The sequence below is a fragment of the Carcharodon carcharias genome (genome assembly GCF_017639515.1).
Source record: "Carcharodon carcharias isolate sCarCar2 chromosome 29 unlocalized genomic scaffold, sCarCar2.pri SUPER_29_unloc_7, whole genome shotgun sequence".
In the NCBI taxonomy this organism is placed as follows: Eukaryota; Metazoa; Chordata; class Chondrichthyes; order Lamniformes; family Lamnidae; genus Carcharodon; species Carcharodon carcharias.
The window spans coordinates 425,915-441,671 of record NW_024470680.1 but is presented as its reverse complement, the minus strand read 5'-3'; the positions used below and the strand labels follow the sequence as shown (position 1 = coordinate 441,671).

The 15,757-nt window shown below is 58.0% G+C and overlaps 1 protein-coding gene across 1 annotated transcript in view; it reads left to right on the top strand.

Moving 5' to 3' along the window:
• The window catches only part of megf8 (multiple EGF-like-domains 8), a gene marked incomplete at its 3' end in the record, with an annotated part of 790,270 nt that overhangs the window by 447,829 nt on the left and 326,684 nt on the right, over positions 1 to 15,757 (top strand). Inside the window, exon 20 of the mRNA XM_041181277.1 lies at positions 5,518 to 5,766. Within this exon, the coding sequence (XP_041037211.1) occupies positions 5,518 to 5,766 (249 nt within the window). The remainder of the gene's footprint in view (positions 1 to 5,517; positions 5,767 to 15,757) is intronic.

Genomic DNA, 15,757 nt, shown 5'->3' with positions numbered 1-15,757 from the left:
CACTGTCTGGTTTCCGGGTGTCTGTGTGATTTTCACTGTCTGGCGTCTGGGTGTCTGGGTGTGATTTTCACTGTCTGGGTGTCTCTATGTGATTTTCACTGTTTGGGTGTCTGTGTGTGATTTTCACTGTCTGGTGTCCGGGTGTCTGCGTGTGATTTTCACTGTCTCGCGTCTGGGTGTCTGCGTGTGATTTTCACTGTCTGGTGTCCGTGTGATTTCCACTGTCTGGTGTCCGGGTGTCTGTGTGTGATTTTCACTGTCTGGTGTCCGGGTGTCTGTGTGTGATTTTCACTGTCTGGTGTCCGGGTGTCAGCATGTGATTTTCACTGTCTGGCGCCTGGGTGTCTGTGTGATTTTCACTGGTGTCCGGGTGTCTGTGTGTGTTTTTCACTGTCTGGCGTCTGGGTGTCTGCATGTGATTTTCACTGGGTGTCTGTGTGTGATTTTCACTGTCTGGGTGTCTGTGTGTGATTTTCACTGTCTGGGTGTCTGTGTGTGATTTTCACTGTCTGGGTGTCTGTGTGTGATTTTCACTGTCTGGGTGTCTGTGTGTGATTTTCACTGTCTCGTGTCTGTGTGTGATTTTCAATGTCTGGTGTCTGTGTGTGATTTTCACTGTCTGGTGCCCGGGTGTCTGTGTGATTTTCACTGTCTGGTGTCTCTGTGTGATTTTCACTGTCTGGCTGTCTGTGTGTCTCTGTATGATTTTCACTGTCTGGTGTCTGGGTGTGATTTTCACTGTCTGGTGTCTGGGTGTCTCTGTGTGATTTTCACTGTCTGGTGTCTGGGTGTCTCTGTGATTTTCACTGTCTGGTGTCTGGGTGTCTGTGTGTGATTTTCACTGTCTGGTGTCTGGGTGTCTGTGTGTGATTTTCACTGTCTGGGTGTCTTTGTGTGATTTTCACTGTCTGGGTGTCTGTGTGTGATTTTCACTGTCTGGGTGTCTGTGTGTGATTTTCACTGTCTGGGTGTCTGTGTGTGATTTTCACTGTCTGCGTGTCTGTGTGTGATTTTCACTGTCTGGTTTCCGGGTGTCTGTGTGATTTTCACTGTCTGGCGTCTGGGTGTCTGTGTGTGATTTTCACTGTCTGGGTGTCTCTGTGTGATTTTCACTGTCTGGGTGTCTGTGTGTGATTTTCACTGTCTGGGTGTCTGTGTGATTTTCACTGGTGTCCGGGTGTCTCTGTGATTTTCACTGTCTAGGTGTCTGTGTGTCTCTGAATGATTTTCACTGTCTGGGTGTCTCTGTGTGATTTTCACTGTCTGGGTGTCTGTGTGATTTTCACTGGTGTCCGGGTGTCTCTGTGATTTTCACTGTCTAGGTGTCTGTGTGTCTCTGAATGATTTTCACTTTCTGGGTGTCTCTGTGTGATTTTCACTGTCTGGGTGTCTGTGTGATTTGCACTGTCTGGTGCCCGGGTGTCTGTGTGATTTTCACTGTCTGGTGTCTGGGTTTCTCTGCGTGATTTTCACTGTCTGGTGTCCGGGTGTCTCTCTGTGATTTTCACTGTCTGATGTCCGGGTGTCTGTGTGTGATTTTCACTGTCTGGTGTCTGGGTGTCTGTGTGTGATTTTCACTGTCTGGTGTCTGGGTGTCTGTGTGTGATTTTCATTGTCTGGTGTCTGTGTGTGATTTTCACTGTCTGGTGTCTGGGTGTCTGTGTGTGATTTTCACTGTCTAGTGTCTGTGTGTGATTTTCACTGTCTGGTGTCTGTGTGTGATTTTCATTGTCTGGTGTCTGTGTGTGATTTTCACTGTCTGGTGTCTGTGTGTGATTTTCACTGGTGTCTGTGTGTGATTTTCACTGTCTGGTGTCTGTGTGTGATTTTCACTGTCTGGTGTCTCTGTGTGTGATTTTCACTGTCTGGTGTCTGTGTGTGATTTTCACTGTCTGGTGTCTGTGTGTGATTTTCACTGTCTGGTGTCTGTGTGTGATTTTCACTGTCTGGTGTCTGTGTGTGATTTTCACTGTCTGGTGTCTGTGTGTGATTTTCACTGTCTGGTGTCTGTGTGTGATTTTCACTGTCTGGTGTCTGTGTGTGATTTTCACTGTCTGGTGTCTGTGTGTGATTTTCACTGTCTGGTGTCCGGGTGTGATTTTCACTTTCTGGTGTCCGGGTGTCTCTGTGTGATTTTCACTGTCTGGTGTCCGGGTGTCTCTGTGTGATTTTCACTGTCTGGTGTCTGAGTGTCTCTGTGTGATTAGCACTGTCTGTGTGATTAGCACTGTCTGGGTGTCTCTGTGAGATTAGCACTGTCGGAGTGTCTCTGTGTGATTAGCACTGTCTGGTTGTGATTTTCACTGTCTGGTGTCTGTGTGTGATTTTCACTGTCTGGTGTCTGTGTGTGATTTTCACTGTCTGGTGTCTGTGTGTGATTTTCACTGTCTGGTGTCTGTGTGTGATTTTCACTGTCTGGTGTCTGTATGTGATTTTCACTGTCTGGTGTCTGTGTGTGATTTTCACTGTCTGGTGTCTGTGTGATTTTCACTGTCTGGTGTCTGTGTGTGATTTTCACTGTCTGGTGTCTGTGTGTGATTTTCACTGTCTGGTGTCTGTGTGTGATTTTCACTGTCTGGTGTCTGTGTGTGATTTTCACTGTCTAGTGTCTGTGTGTGATTTTCACTGTCTGGTGTCTGTGTGTGATTTTCATTGTCTGGTGTCTGTGTGTGATTTTCACTGTCTGGTGTCTGTGTGTGATTTTCACTGGTGTCTGTGTGTGATTTTCACTGTCTGGTGTCTGTGTGTGATTTTCACTGTCTGGTGTCTCTGTGTGTGATTTTCACTGTCTGGTGTCTGTGTGTGATTTTCACTGTCTGGTGTCTCTGTGTGATTTTCACTGTCTGGTGTCTGTGTGTGATTTTCACTGTCTGGTGTCTGTGTGTGATTTTCACTGTCTGGTGTCTGTGTGTGATTTTCACTGTCTGGTGTCTGTGTGTGATTTTCACTGTCTGGTGTCTGTGTGTGATTTTCACTGTCTGGTGTCTGTGTGTGATTTTCACTGTCTGGTGTCTGTGTGTGATTTTCACTGTCTGGTGTCCGGGTGTGATTTTCACTTTCTGGTGTCCGGGTGTCTCTGTGTGATTTTCACTGTCTGGTGTCCGGGTGTCTCTGTGTGATTTTCACTGTCTGGTGTCTGAGTGTCTCTGTGTGATTAGCACTGTCTGTGTGATTAGCACTGTCTGTGTGATTAGCACTGTCTGGGTGTCTCTGTGAGATTAGCACTGTCGGAGTGTCTCTGTGTGATTAGCACTGTCTGGTTGTGATTTTCACTGTCTGGTGTCTGTGTGTGATTTTCACTGTCTGGTGTCTGTGTGTGTGATTTTCACTGTCTGGTGTCTGTGTGTGATTTTCACTGTCTGGTGTCTGTGTGTGATTTTCACTGTCTGGTGTCTGTATGTGATTTTCACTGTCTGGTGTCTGTGTGTGATTTTCACTGTCTGGTGTCTGTGTGTGATTTTCACTGTCTGGTGTCTGTGTGTGATTTTCACTGTCTGGTGTCTGTGTGATTTTCACTGTCTGGTGTCTGTGTGTGATTTTCACTGTCTGGTGTCTGTGTGTGATTTTCACTGTCTGGTGTCTGTGTGTGATTTTCACTGTCTGGTGTCTGTGTGTGATTTTCACTGTCTGGTGTCTGTGTGTGATTTTCACTGTCTGGTGTCTGTGTGTGATTTTCACTGTCTGGTGTCTGTGTGTGATTTTCACTGTCTGGTGTCTGTGTGTGATTTTCACTGTCTGGTGTCTGTGTGTGATTTTCACTGTCTGGTGTCTGTGTGTGATTTTCACTGTCTGGTGTCTGTGTGTGATTTTCACTGTCTGGTGTCTGTGTGTGATTTTCACTGTCTGGTGTCTGTGTGTGTTTTTCACTGTCTGGTGTCCGTGTGTGATTTTCACAATCTGGTGTCCGGGTGTGATTTTCACTGTCTGGTGTCCGGGTGTCTCTGTGTGATTTTCACTGTCTGGTGTCTGGGTGTCTCTGTGTGATTAGCACTCTCTAAGTGTCTCTGTGTGACTAGCACTGTCTGTGTGTCTCTGTGTGATTAGCACTGTCTGGGTGTCTCTGTGAGCTTAGCACTGTCGGAGTGTCTCTGTGAAATTAGCACTGTCTGAGTGTCTCTGTGAAATTAGCACTGTCTGAGTGTCTCTGTGTGATTAGCACTGTCTGGGTGTCTGTGTGTGATTTTCACTGTCTGGGTGTCTGTGTGATTTTCACTGGTGTCCGGGTGTCTGAGATTTTCACTGTCTAGGTGTCTGTGTGTCTCTGAATGATTTTCACTGTCTGGGTGTCCGTGTGTGATTTTCACTGTCTGGGTGTCTGTGTGATTTTCACTGGTGTCCTGGTGTCTCTGTGATTTTCACTGTCTGGTGTCTGGGTGTCTCTGTGTGATTAGCACTCTCTAAGTGTCTCTGTGTGATTAGCACTGTCTGTGTGTCTCTGTGTGATTTTCACTGTCTGGGTGTCTCTGTGAGATTAGCACTGTCGGAGTGTCTCTGTGAGATTAGCACTGTCTGGGTGTTGCTGTGTGATTAGCACTGTCTGGTGTCTGGGTGTCTCTGTGTGATTTGCACTGTCTGGGTGTCTGTGTGATTAGCACTGTCTGGTGCCTGGGTGTCTCTGTGTGATTAGCTCTGTCTGGTGCCTGGGTGTCTCTGTGTGATTAGCACTGTCTGGTGTCTGGGTGTCTGTGTGTGATTAGCACTGTCTGGTGCCTGGGTGTCTCTCTGTGATTAGCACTGTCTGGGTGTCTCTCTGTGATTAGCACTGTCTGGTGCCTGGGTGTCTGTCTGTGATTAGCACTGTCTGGTGCCGGGGTGTCTCTCTGTGATTAGCACTGTCTGGTGCCAGGTTGTCTGTGTGTGATTGGCACTGTCTGGGTGTCTCTGTGTGATTAGCACTGTCTGGGTGTTGCTGTGTGATTAGCACTGTCTGGTGTCTGGGTGTCTCTGTGTGATTTGCACTGTCTGGGTGTCTGTGTGATTAGCACTGTCTGGTGCCTGGGTGTCTCTGCGTGATTAGCACTGTCTGGTGCCTGGGTGTCTCTGTGTGATTAGCACTGTCTGGTGCCTGGGTGTCTCTCTGTGATTAGCACTGTCTGGGTGTCTGTGTGTGATTAGCACTGTCTGGTGCCTGGGTGTCTCTCTGTGATTAGCACTGTCTGGGTGTCTGTGTGTGATTAGCACTGTCTGGGTGTCTCTGTGTGATTAGCACTGTCTGGTGCCTGGGTGTCTCTCTGTGATTAGCACTGTCTGGGTGTCTGTGTGTGATTAGCACTGTCTGGTGCCGGGGTGTCTCTCTGTGATTAGCACTGTCTGGTGCCGGGTTGTCTCTGTGTGATTGGTACTGTCTGGGTGTCTCTGTGTGATTAGCACTGTCTGGTGTCTGGGTGTCTCTGTGTGATTAGCACTGTCTGGGTGTCTGTGTGATTAGCACTGTCTGGTGCCTGGGTGTCTCTGTGTGATTAAAACTGTCTGCTGTCTGTCTGCTGCCATTCTGATAAGTCTGGTGCTGTTTCCCAGGTGTTTGGCTGGGGATTTCTCCAGGCTCCGAGGATTTGAGAATTGCTCTGCTGCACTAGTGGGTCTGTACAACCTGTCTGTCAGTGAGCCAGCCAGCTGGTCCTATGGAGTCTGTCCCGATATTGATGAGTGTCGCCTCCACATGGACAACTGTAACTCGTTTGCCACATGCAAGAACACCTTTGAATCCTTCGAATGCCATTGTAACCGAGGATACGCTGGAGATGGCAGCTCATACTGTAACAAGACGTGAGTAGGAGGGAACAGGATCCTGCATATTACATGGAGAGAGAGGGAGACTCAGTGGGCTGGATAGAGCAAGGGTGAGATTAGAGGGTGGTTTAAGGGAGAAAGAACAGGAGGGAGCTGTGAGAGGAAGAGCCAGGTTTGAGGAGGGGTTGCGGAAGGAGAGAGAGGGAGACTGAAACAAGAGATAGAGACTTGGGGTGAGAAAGAAAAAGAGAGAGAAAGTGGCGGTGAGAAAGGGAATGAGAGCGAGTCTGGGGTGCAAGAAAGAAAGAGACACTGAGGGCGAGAGAGAGTTAGAGAGAGATGAGGCGACAGACGGGGCGAAAGAGAGAGACAGACGGGGGGGCGAAAGAGAGAGACAGACGGGGGGGCGAAAGAGAGAGACAGACGGGGGGGGCGAAAGAGAGAGAGAGATGGGGGCGCGAGAGAGAGAATCGGAGGGCGTGAGAGAGAGAGTCGGGGGGCGCGAGAGAGACGGAGAGCGCGAGAGAGAGAGACGGAGAGCGCGAGAGAGAGAGACGGAGAGCGCGAGAGAGAGAGACGGGGGGCGCGAGAGAGAGTCGGGGGGCGCGAGAGAGAGTAGGGGTGCGCGAGAGAGAGAGAGTCGGGGGGCGCGAGGGAGAGAGAGAGAGACGGGGGGCGCGAGAGAGAGAGAGACGGGGGCGCGAGAGAGAGAGAGAGACAGGGGGCGCGAGAGAGAGAGAGAGACGGGGCGAGAGAGAGAGAGAGAGACGGGGCGAGAGAGAGAGAGAGAGACGGGGCGAGAGAGAGAGAGAGAGAGATGGGGCGAGAGAGAGAGAGAGACGGGGCGAGAGAAAGTGACGGGGCGAGAGAGAGAGAGGGGGCGAGAGAGAGAGATGGCCGGGGCAAGAGAGCGAGAGAGAGAGACGGGGCGAGAGAGAGAGAGAGAGAGACGGGGCGAGAGAGAGAGAGAGAGACGGGGCGAGAGAGAGAGAGAGAGACGGGGCGAGAGAGAGAGAGAGAGAGACGGGGCGAGAGAGAGAGAGAGAGACGGGGCGAGAGAGAGAGAGAGAGACGGGGCGAGAGAGAGAGAGACGGGGCGAGAGAGAGAGAGAGAGACGGGGCGAGAGAGAGAGAGAGAGAGAGAGATGGGGCGAGAGAGAGAGAGAGAGAGAGAGAGACGGGGCGATAGAGGGAGAGACAGGGCAAGAGAGAGAGACGGGGCGAGAGAGAGAGACGGGGCGAGAGAGAGAGACGGGGCGAGAGAGAGAGAGAGAGAGATGGGGCGAGAGAGAGAGAGAGAGACGGGGCGAGAGAGAGAGAGAGAGAGAGAGAGAGAGACGGGGCGAGAGAGAGAGAGAGAGAGACGGGGCGAGAGAGAGAGAGAGAGACGGGGCGAGAGAGAGAGAGAGAGAGAGAGACGTGGAGAGAGAGAGAGAGAGAGAGACGGGGCGCGAGAGAGAGAGAGAGAGAGAGACGGGGCGCGAGAGAGAGAGAGACGGGGCGCGAGAGAGAGAGACGGGGCGCGAGAGAGAGAGACGGGGCGCGAGAGAGAGAGAGAGAGACGGGGCGAGAGAGAGAGAGAGACGGGGCGAGAGAGAGAGAGAGACGGGGCGAGAGAGAGAGAGAGAGACGGGGCGGGCGAGAGAGAGAGACGGGGCGAGAGAGAGAGAGAGAGAGACGGGGCGAGAGAGAGAGAGAGAGACGGGGCGAGAGAGAGAGAGAGAGAGACGTGGAGAGAGAGAGAGAGAGAGACGGGGCGCGAGAGAGAGAGAGAGAGAGAGACGGGGCGCGAGAGAGAGAGAGACGGGGCGCGAGAGAGAGAGAGAGACGGGGCGCGAGAGAGAGAGAGACGGGGCGCGAGAGAGAGAGAGACGGGCGCGAGAGAGAGAGAGACGGGCGCGAGAGAGAGAGAGACGGGCGCGAGAGAGAGAGAGAGAGAGAGACGGGGCGCGAGAGAGAGAGAGAGAGACGGGCGCGAGAGAGAGAGAGACGGGGCGCGAGAGAGAGAGAGACGGGGCGCGAGAGAGAGAGAGACGGGGCGCGAGAGAGAGAGACGGGGCGAGAGAGAGAGAGACGGGGCGAGAGAGAGAGAGACGGGGCGAGAGAGAGAGAGACGGGGCGAGAGAGAGAGAGACGGGGCGAGAGAGAGAGAGACGGGGCGAGAGAGAGAGAGACGGGGCGAGAGAGAGAGAGAGACGGGGCGAGAGAGAGAGAGAGAGAGAGAGAGACGGGGCGAGAGAGAGAGAGAGAGAGAGACGGGGCGAGAGAGAGAGAGAGAGAGACGGGGCGAGAGAGAGAGAGAGAGAGAGACGTGGCGCGAGAGGGAGAGAGACGGGGCGCGAGAGAGAGAGAGAGAGACGGGGCGCGAGAGAGAGAGAGAGACGGGGCGCGAGAGAGAGAGAGAGACGGGGCGCGAGAGAGAGAGAGAGAGACGGGGCGAGAGAGAGAGAGAGAGACGGGGCGAGAGAGAGAGACGGGGGCGCGCGAGAGAGAGAGACGGGGGCGCGAGAGAGAGAGAGACGGGGGCGCGAGAGAGAGAGAGACGGGGGCGCGAGAGAGACGAGGGCGCGAGAGAGAGAGAGACGGGGGCGCGAGAGAGAGAGAGACGGGGGCGAGAGAGAGAGAAAGAGACGGGGGCAAGAGCGAGAGAGAAAGATACGGGGGAGAGAGAGTGAGAGAGAGAGAGAGACGGGGCGAGAGAGAGAGACGGCCTGGGGAAGAGAGAGAGAGAGAGACGGGGCGAGAGAGAGAGACGGGGCGAGAGAGAGAGACGGGGCGAGAGAGAGAGACGGGGCGAGAGAGAGAGACGGGGCGAGAGAGAGGGACGGGGCGAGAGAGAGGGACGGGGCGAGAGAGAGAGACGGGGCGAGAGATTGAGAGAGAGACGGGGCGAGAGAGTGAGAGAGAGACGGGGCGCGAGAGAGAGAGAGACGGGGCGCGAGAGAGAGAGAGAGAGAGACGGGGCGCGAGAGAGAGAGAGAGAGACGGGGCGCGAGAGAGAGAGAGAGAGACGGGGCGCGAGAGAGAGAGAGAGAGACGGGGCGCGAGAGAGAGAGAGAGAGACGGGGCGCGAGAGAGAGAGAGAGAGACGGGGCGCGAGAGAGAGAGAGAGAGAGAGAGACGGGGCGCGAGAGAGAGAGACGGGGCGCGAGAGAGAGAGAAACGGGGCGAGAGAGAGAGAAACGGGGCGAGAGAGAGAGAGACGGGGCGAGAGAGAGAGAGAGACGGGGCGAGAGAGAGAGAGAGACGGGGCGAGAGAGAGAGAGACGGGGCGAGAGAGAGAGAGACGGGGCGAGAGAGAGAGAGACGTGGCGCGAGAGGGAGAGAGACGGGGCGCGAGAGAGAGAGAGACGGGGCGCGAGAGAGAGAGACAGAGACGGGGCGAGAGAGAGAGAGACGGGGCGAGAGAGAGAGAGAGACGGGGCGAGAGAGAGAGAGAGACGGGGCGAGAGAGAGAGAGACGTGGCGCGAGAGGGAGAGAGACGGGGCGCGAGAGAGAGAGAGAGAGACGGGGCGCGAGAGAGAGAGAGAGAGACGGGGCGAGAGAGAGAGAGAGAGACGGGGCGAGAGAGAGAGAGAGACGGGGCGAGAGAGAGAGAGAGACGAGGGCGCGAGAGAGAGAGAGACGAGGGCGCGAGAGAGAGAGAGACGGGGGCGCGAGAGAGAGAGAGACGGGAGCGAGAGAGAGAGAAAGAGACGGGGGCGAGAGCGAGAGAGAAAGAGACGGGGGAGCGAGAGTGAGAGAGAGAGAGAGACGGGGCGAGAGAGAGGGAGAGAGAGAGACGGGGCGAGAGAGAGAGACGGCCTGGGGAAGAGAGAGAGAGAGAGACGGGGCGAGAGAGAGAGACGGGGCGAGAGAGAGAGACGGGGCGAGAGAGAGGGAAGGGGCGAGAGAGAGGGATGGGGCGAGAGAGAGGGACGGGGCGAGAGAGAGGGACGGGGCGAGAGAGAGAGACGGGGCGAGAGAGAGAGACGGGGCGAGAGAGAGAGACGGGGCGAGAGAGAGGGACGGGGCGAGAGAGAGGGACGGGGCGAGAGAGAGGGACGGGGCGAGAGAGAGGGACGGGGCGAGAGAGAGGGACGGGGCGAGAGAGAGGGACGGGGCGAGAGAGTGAGAGAGAGACGGGGCGAGAGAGTGAGAGAGAGACGGGGCGAGAGAGAGTGACGGGGAGAGAGAGTGAGACGGGGGAGAGAGAGAGCGAGACGGGGCGAGAGAGTGAGAGAGAGACGGGGCGAGAGAGTGAGAGAGAGACGGGGCGAGAGAGAGTGACGGGGAGAGAGAGTGAGACGGGGGAGAGAGAGAGCGAGAAGGGACGAGAGAGAGAGAGACGGGGCGAGAGAGAGACGGGGCGAGAGAGAGAGACGGGGCGAGAGAGAGAGACGGGGCGAGAGAGAGAGACGGGGCGAGAGAGAGAGACGGGGCGAGAGAGAGAGACGGGGCGAGAGAGAGAGACGGGGCGAGAGAGAGAGAGAGAGAGAGACGGAGCGAGAGAGAGAGAGACGGGGCGAGAGAGAGAGAGAGAGAGACGGGGCGAGAGAGAGAGAGAGAGAGACGGGGCAACAGAGAGAGAGAGAGAGAGACGGGGCAAGAGAGAGAGAGAGAGACGGGGCGAGAGAGAGAGAGAGAGACGGGGCGAGAGAGAGAGGGAGAGACGGGGCGAGAGAGAGAGGGAGAGACGGGGCGAGAGAGAGAGAGAGAGACGGGGGGAGAGAGAGAGAGAGAGAGACGGGAAGAGAAAGGGAGAGAGACGTGGCGAGAGAGAGAGAGAGAAAGAGATGGGGCGAGAGAGAGAGAGAGACGGGGCGAGAGAGAGAGAGAGAGAGAGATGGGGCGCGAGAGAGAGAGAGAGAGAGACGGGGGCGCGAGAGAGAGAGAGACGGGGGCGCGAGAGAGAGAGACGGGGGCGTGAGAGAGAGAGAGACGGGGGCGCGAGAGAGAGAGAAAGACGGGGGGCGCGAGAGAGAGAGAAAGACGGGGGGCGCGAGAGAGAGAGAAAGAGACGGGGGCGCGAGAGAGAGAAAGAGACGGGGGCGAGAGCGAGAGAGAAAGAGACGGGGGAGAGAGAGTGAGACGGGGCGAGAGAGTGAGACGGGGCGAGAGAGACAGACGGGGTGAGAGAGAGGGACGGGGCGAGAGAGAGAGACGGGGCGAGAGAGAGAGACGGGGAAGAGAGAGAGACGGGGAGAGAGAGTGAGAGAGAGACGGGGAGAGAGAGTGAGATAGAGACGGGGCGAGAGAGAGAGAGAAGGGGCGAGAGAGAGAGAGAGAGACGGGGCGAGAGAGAGAGAGAGAGACGGGGCGAGAGAGAGACGGGGCGAGAGAGAGAGAGAGACGGGGGCGCGAGAGAGAGAGACGGGGGCGCGAGAGAGAGAGAGACGGGGGCGCGAGAGAGAGAGAGAGACGAGGGCGCGAGAGAGAGAGAGACGGGGGCGCGAGAGAGAGAGAGACGGGGTCGAGAGAGAGAGAAAGAGACGGGGGCGAGAGCGAGAGAGAAAGATACGGGGGAGAGAGAGTGAGAGAGAGACGGGGCGAGAGAGAGGGAGAGAGAGAGACGGGGCGAGAGAGAGAGACGGCCTGGGGAAGAGAGAGAGAGAGAGACGGGGCGAGAGAGAGAGACGGGGCGAGAGAGAGAGACGGGGCGAGGGAGAGAGACGGGGCAAGGGAGAGAGACGGGGCGAGAGAGAGAGACGGGGCGAGAGAGAGAGACGGGGCGAGAGAGAGAGATGGGGCGAGAGAGAGAGACGGGGCGAGAGAGAGGGACGGGGCGAGAGAGAGGGACGGGGCGAGAGACAGGGACGGGGCGAGAGAGAGGGACGGGGCGAGAGAGAGAGACGGGGCGAGAGAGTGAGAGAGAGACGGGGCGAGAAAAGGAGAGAGACGTGGCGAGAGAGAGAGAGAGAAAGAGATGGGGCGAGAGAGAGAGAGAGACGGGGCGAGAGAGAGAGAGAGAGAGATGGGGCGCGAGAGAGAGAGAGAGAGAGACGGGGGCGCGAGAGAGAGAGAGACGGGGGCGCGAGAGAGAGAGAGACGGGGGCGCGAGAGAGAGAGAGACGGGGGCGCGAGAGAGAGAGAGACGGGGGCCCGAGAGAGAGAGAAAGACGGGGGGCGCGAGAGAGAGAGAAAGAGACGGGGGCGCGAGAGAGAGAAAGAGACGGGGGCGAGAGCGAGAGAGAAAGAGACGGGGGAGAGAGAGTGAGACGGGGCGAGAGAGTGAGACGGGGCGAGAGAGAGAGACGGGGCGAGAGAGAGGGACGGGGCGAGAGAGAGAGACGGGGCGAGAGAGAGAGACGGGGAAGAGAGAGAGACGGGGAGAGAGAGTGAGAGAGAGACGGGGAGAGAGAGTGAGATAGAGACGGGGCGAGAGAGAGAGAGAAGGGGCGAGAGAGAGAGAGAGAGACGGGGCGAGAGAGAGAGAGAGACGGGGCGAGAGAGAGAGAGAGACGGGGGCGCGAGAGAGAGAGACGGGGGCGCGAGAGAGAGAGACGGGGGCGCGAGAGAGAGAGAGAGACGAGGGCGCGAGAGAGAGAGAGACGAGGGCGCGAGAGAGAGAGAGACGGGGGCGCGAGAGAGAGAGAGACGGGGGCGAGAGAGAGAGAAAGAGACGGGGGCGAGAGCGAGAGAGAAAGATACGGGGGAGAGAGATTGAGAGAGAGACGGGGCGAGAGAGAGGGAGAGAGAGAGACGGGGCGAGAGAGAGAGACGGCCTGGGGAAGAGAGAGAGAGAGAGACGGGGCGAGAGAGAGAGACGGGGCGAGAGAGAGAGACGGGGCGAGAGAGAGAGACGGGGCGAGAGAGAGAGACGGGGCGAGAGAGAGAGACGGGGCGAGAGAGAGAGACGGGGCGAGAGAGAGGGACGGGGCGAGAGAGAGGGACGGGGCGAGAGAGAGGGACGGGGCGAGAGAGAGGGACGGGGCGAGAGACAGGGACGGGGCGAGAGAGAGGGACGGGGCGAGAGACAGGGACGGGGCGAGAGAGAGGGATGGGGCGAGAGAGAGAGACGGGGCGAGAGAGTGAGAGAGAGACGGGGTGAGAGAGTGAGAGAGGGACGGGGCGCGAGAGAGAGAGAGAGACGGGGCGCGAGAGAGAGAGAGAGAGAGAGAGACGGGGCGAGAGAGAGAGAGAGAGACGGGGCGAGAGAGAGAGAGAGAGACGGGGCGAGAGAGAGAGAGAGACGTGGCGCGAGAGGGAGAGAGACGGGGCGCGAGAGAGAGAGAGAGAGACGGGGCGCGAGAGAGAGAGAGAGAGACGGGGCGAGAGAGAGAGAGAGAGACGGGGCGAGAGAGAGACGGGGCGAGAGAGAGAGAGAGACGGGGCGAGAGAGAGAGCCGGGGGCGCGAGAGAGAGAGAGCCGGGGGCGCGAGAGAGAGAGAGACGGGGGCGCGAGAGAGAGAGAGACGGGGGCGCGAGAGAGAGAGAGACGGGGGCGCGAGAGAGAGAGAGACGGGGGCGCGAGAGAGAGAGAGACGGGGGCGCGAGAGAGAGAGAGACGGGGGCGCGAGAGAGAGAGAAAGAGACGGGGGCGAGAGCGAGAGAGAAAGAGACGGGGGAGCGAGAGAGAGGGAGAGAGAGAGACGGGGCGAGAGAGAGAGACGGCCTGGGGAAGGGAGAGAGAGAGAGACGGGGCGAGAGAGAGGGAAGGGGCGAGAGAGAGGGACGGGGCGAGAGAGAGGGACGGGGCGAGAGAGAGAGACGGGTCGAGAGAGAGAGACGGGGCGAGAGAGAGGGACGGGGCGAGAGAGAGGGACGGGGCGAGAGAGAGGGACGGGGCGAGAGAGAGGGACGGGGCGAGAGAGAGGGACGGGGCGAGAGAGAGGGACGGGGCGAGAGAGAGGGACGGGACGAGAGAGAGGGACGGGGCGAGAGAGGGAGACGGGGCGAGAGAGTGAGAGACAGACGGGGCGAGAGAGTGAGAGAGAGACGGGGCGAGAGAGTGAGAGAGAGACGGGGCGAGAGAGTGAGAGAGAGACGGGGCGAGAGAGTGAGAGAGAGACGGGGCGAGAGAGAGGGACGGGGCGAGAGAGAGAGACGGGGAAGAGAGAGAGACGGGGAGAGAGAGTGAGAGAGAGACGGGGAGAGAGAGTGAGAGAGAGACGGGGCGAGAGAGAGAGATAGAGACGGGGCGAGAGAGAGAGAGAAGGGGCGAGAGAGAGAGAGAGACGGGGCGAGAGAGAGAGAGAGACGGGGCGAGAGAGAGAGAGAGACGGGGCGAGAGAGAGAGAGAGAGAGACGGGGCGAGAGAGAGAGAGAGACGGGGCGAGAGAGAGAGAGAGAGACGGGGCGAGAGAGAGAGAGAGAGACGGAGAGAGAGAGAGAGAGAGAGAGAGACGGGGCGAGAGAGAGAGAGAGAGAGACGGGGCGAGAGAGAGAGAGAGAGAGAGACGGGGCGAGAGAGAGAGAGAGAGAGAGACGGGGCGAGAGAGAGAGAGAGAGAGAGACGGGGCGAGAGAGAGAGAGAGAGAGACGGGGCGAGAGAGAGAAGAGACGGGGCGAGAGAGAGAAGAGACGGGGCGAGAGAGAGGGAGAGACGGGGCGAGAGAGAGAGAGAGAGACGGGGCGAGAGAGAGAGAGAGAGACGGGGCGAGAGAGAGAGACGGGGGCGCGAGAGAGACGGGGGCGCGAGAGAGAGAGACGGGGGCGCGAGAGAGAGAGAGACGAGGGCGCGAGAGAGAGAGAGAGACGAGGGCGCGAGAGAGAGAGAGAGACGGGGACGCGAGAGAGAGAGAGACGGGGGCGAGAGAGAGAGAAAGAGACGGGGGCGAGAGCGAGAGAGAAAGAGACGGGGGAGCGAGAGTGAGAGAGAGAGAGAGACTGGGCGAGAGAGAGGGAGAGAGAGAGACGGGGCGAGAGAGAGAGAGAGACGGGGCGAGAGAGAGAGAGAGACGGGGCGAGAGAGAGAGAGAGACGGGGCGAGAGAGAGAGAAGAGACGGGGCAACAGAGAGAGAGAGAGAGATGGGGCAACAGAGAGAGAGAGAGAGATGGGGCAAGAGAGAGAGAGAGACGGGGCAAGAGAGAGAGAGAGAGACGGGGCGAGAGAGAGAAAGAGAGACTGGGCGAGAGAGAGAGAGAGACGGGGCGAGAGAGAGAGAGAGAGAGACGGGGAGAGAAAGGGAGAGAGACGTGGCGAGAGAGAGAGAGAGAGAGAGAGACGGGGCGAGAGAGAGAGAGAGACGGGGCGAGAGAGAGAGAGACGGGGCGAGAGAGAGAGAGAGAGAGACGGGGCGCGAGAGAGGGAGAGAGAGACGGGGGCGCGAGAGAGAGAGAGACGGGGGCGCGAGAGAGAGAGAGAGACGGGGGCGCGAGAGAGAGAGAAAGACGGGGGGCACGAGAGAGAGAGAAAGAGACGGGGGCGTGAGAGAGAGAAAGAGACGGGGGCGAGAGCGAGAGAGAAAGAGACAGGGGAGAGAGAGTGAGACGGGGCGAGAGAGTGAGACGGGGCGAGAGAGAGAGACGGGGAAGAGAGAGAGACGGGGAGAGAGAGTGAGAGAGAGACGGGGAGAGAGAGTGAGATAGAGACGGGGCGAGAGAGAGAGAGAAGGGGCGAGAGAGAGAGAAGGGGAGAGAGAGAGAGAGACGGGGCGAGAGAGAGAGAGAGACGGGGCGAGAGAGAGAGAGAGACGGGGCGAGAGAGAGAGAGAGACGGGGCGAGAGAGAGAGAGAGACGGGGCGAGAGAGAGAGAGAGACGGGGGCGCGAGAGAGAGAGAAAGACGGGGGGCGCGAGAGAGAGAGAAAGACGGGGGGCGCGAGAGAGAGAGAAAGAGACGGGGGCGCGAGAGAGAGAGAAAGAGACGGGGGAGAGAGAGTGAGACGGGGCGAGAGAGTGAGACGGGGCGAGAGAGTGAGACGGGGCGAGAGAGAGAGACGGGGCGAGAGAGAGGGACGGGGCGAGAGAGAGAGACGGGGAAGAGAGAGAGACGGGGAGAGAGAGTGAGAGAGAGACGGGGAGAGAGAGTGAGAGAGAGACGGGGAGAGAGAGTGAGAGAGAGACGGGGAGAGTGAGTGAGATAGAGACGGGGCGAGAGAGAGA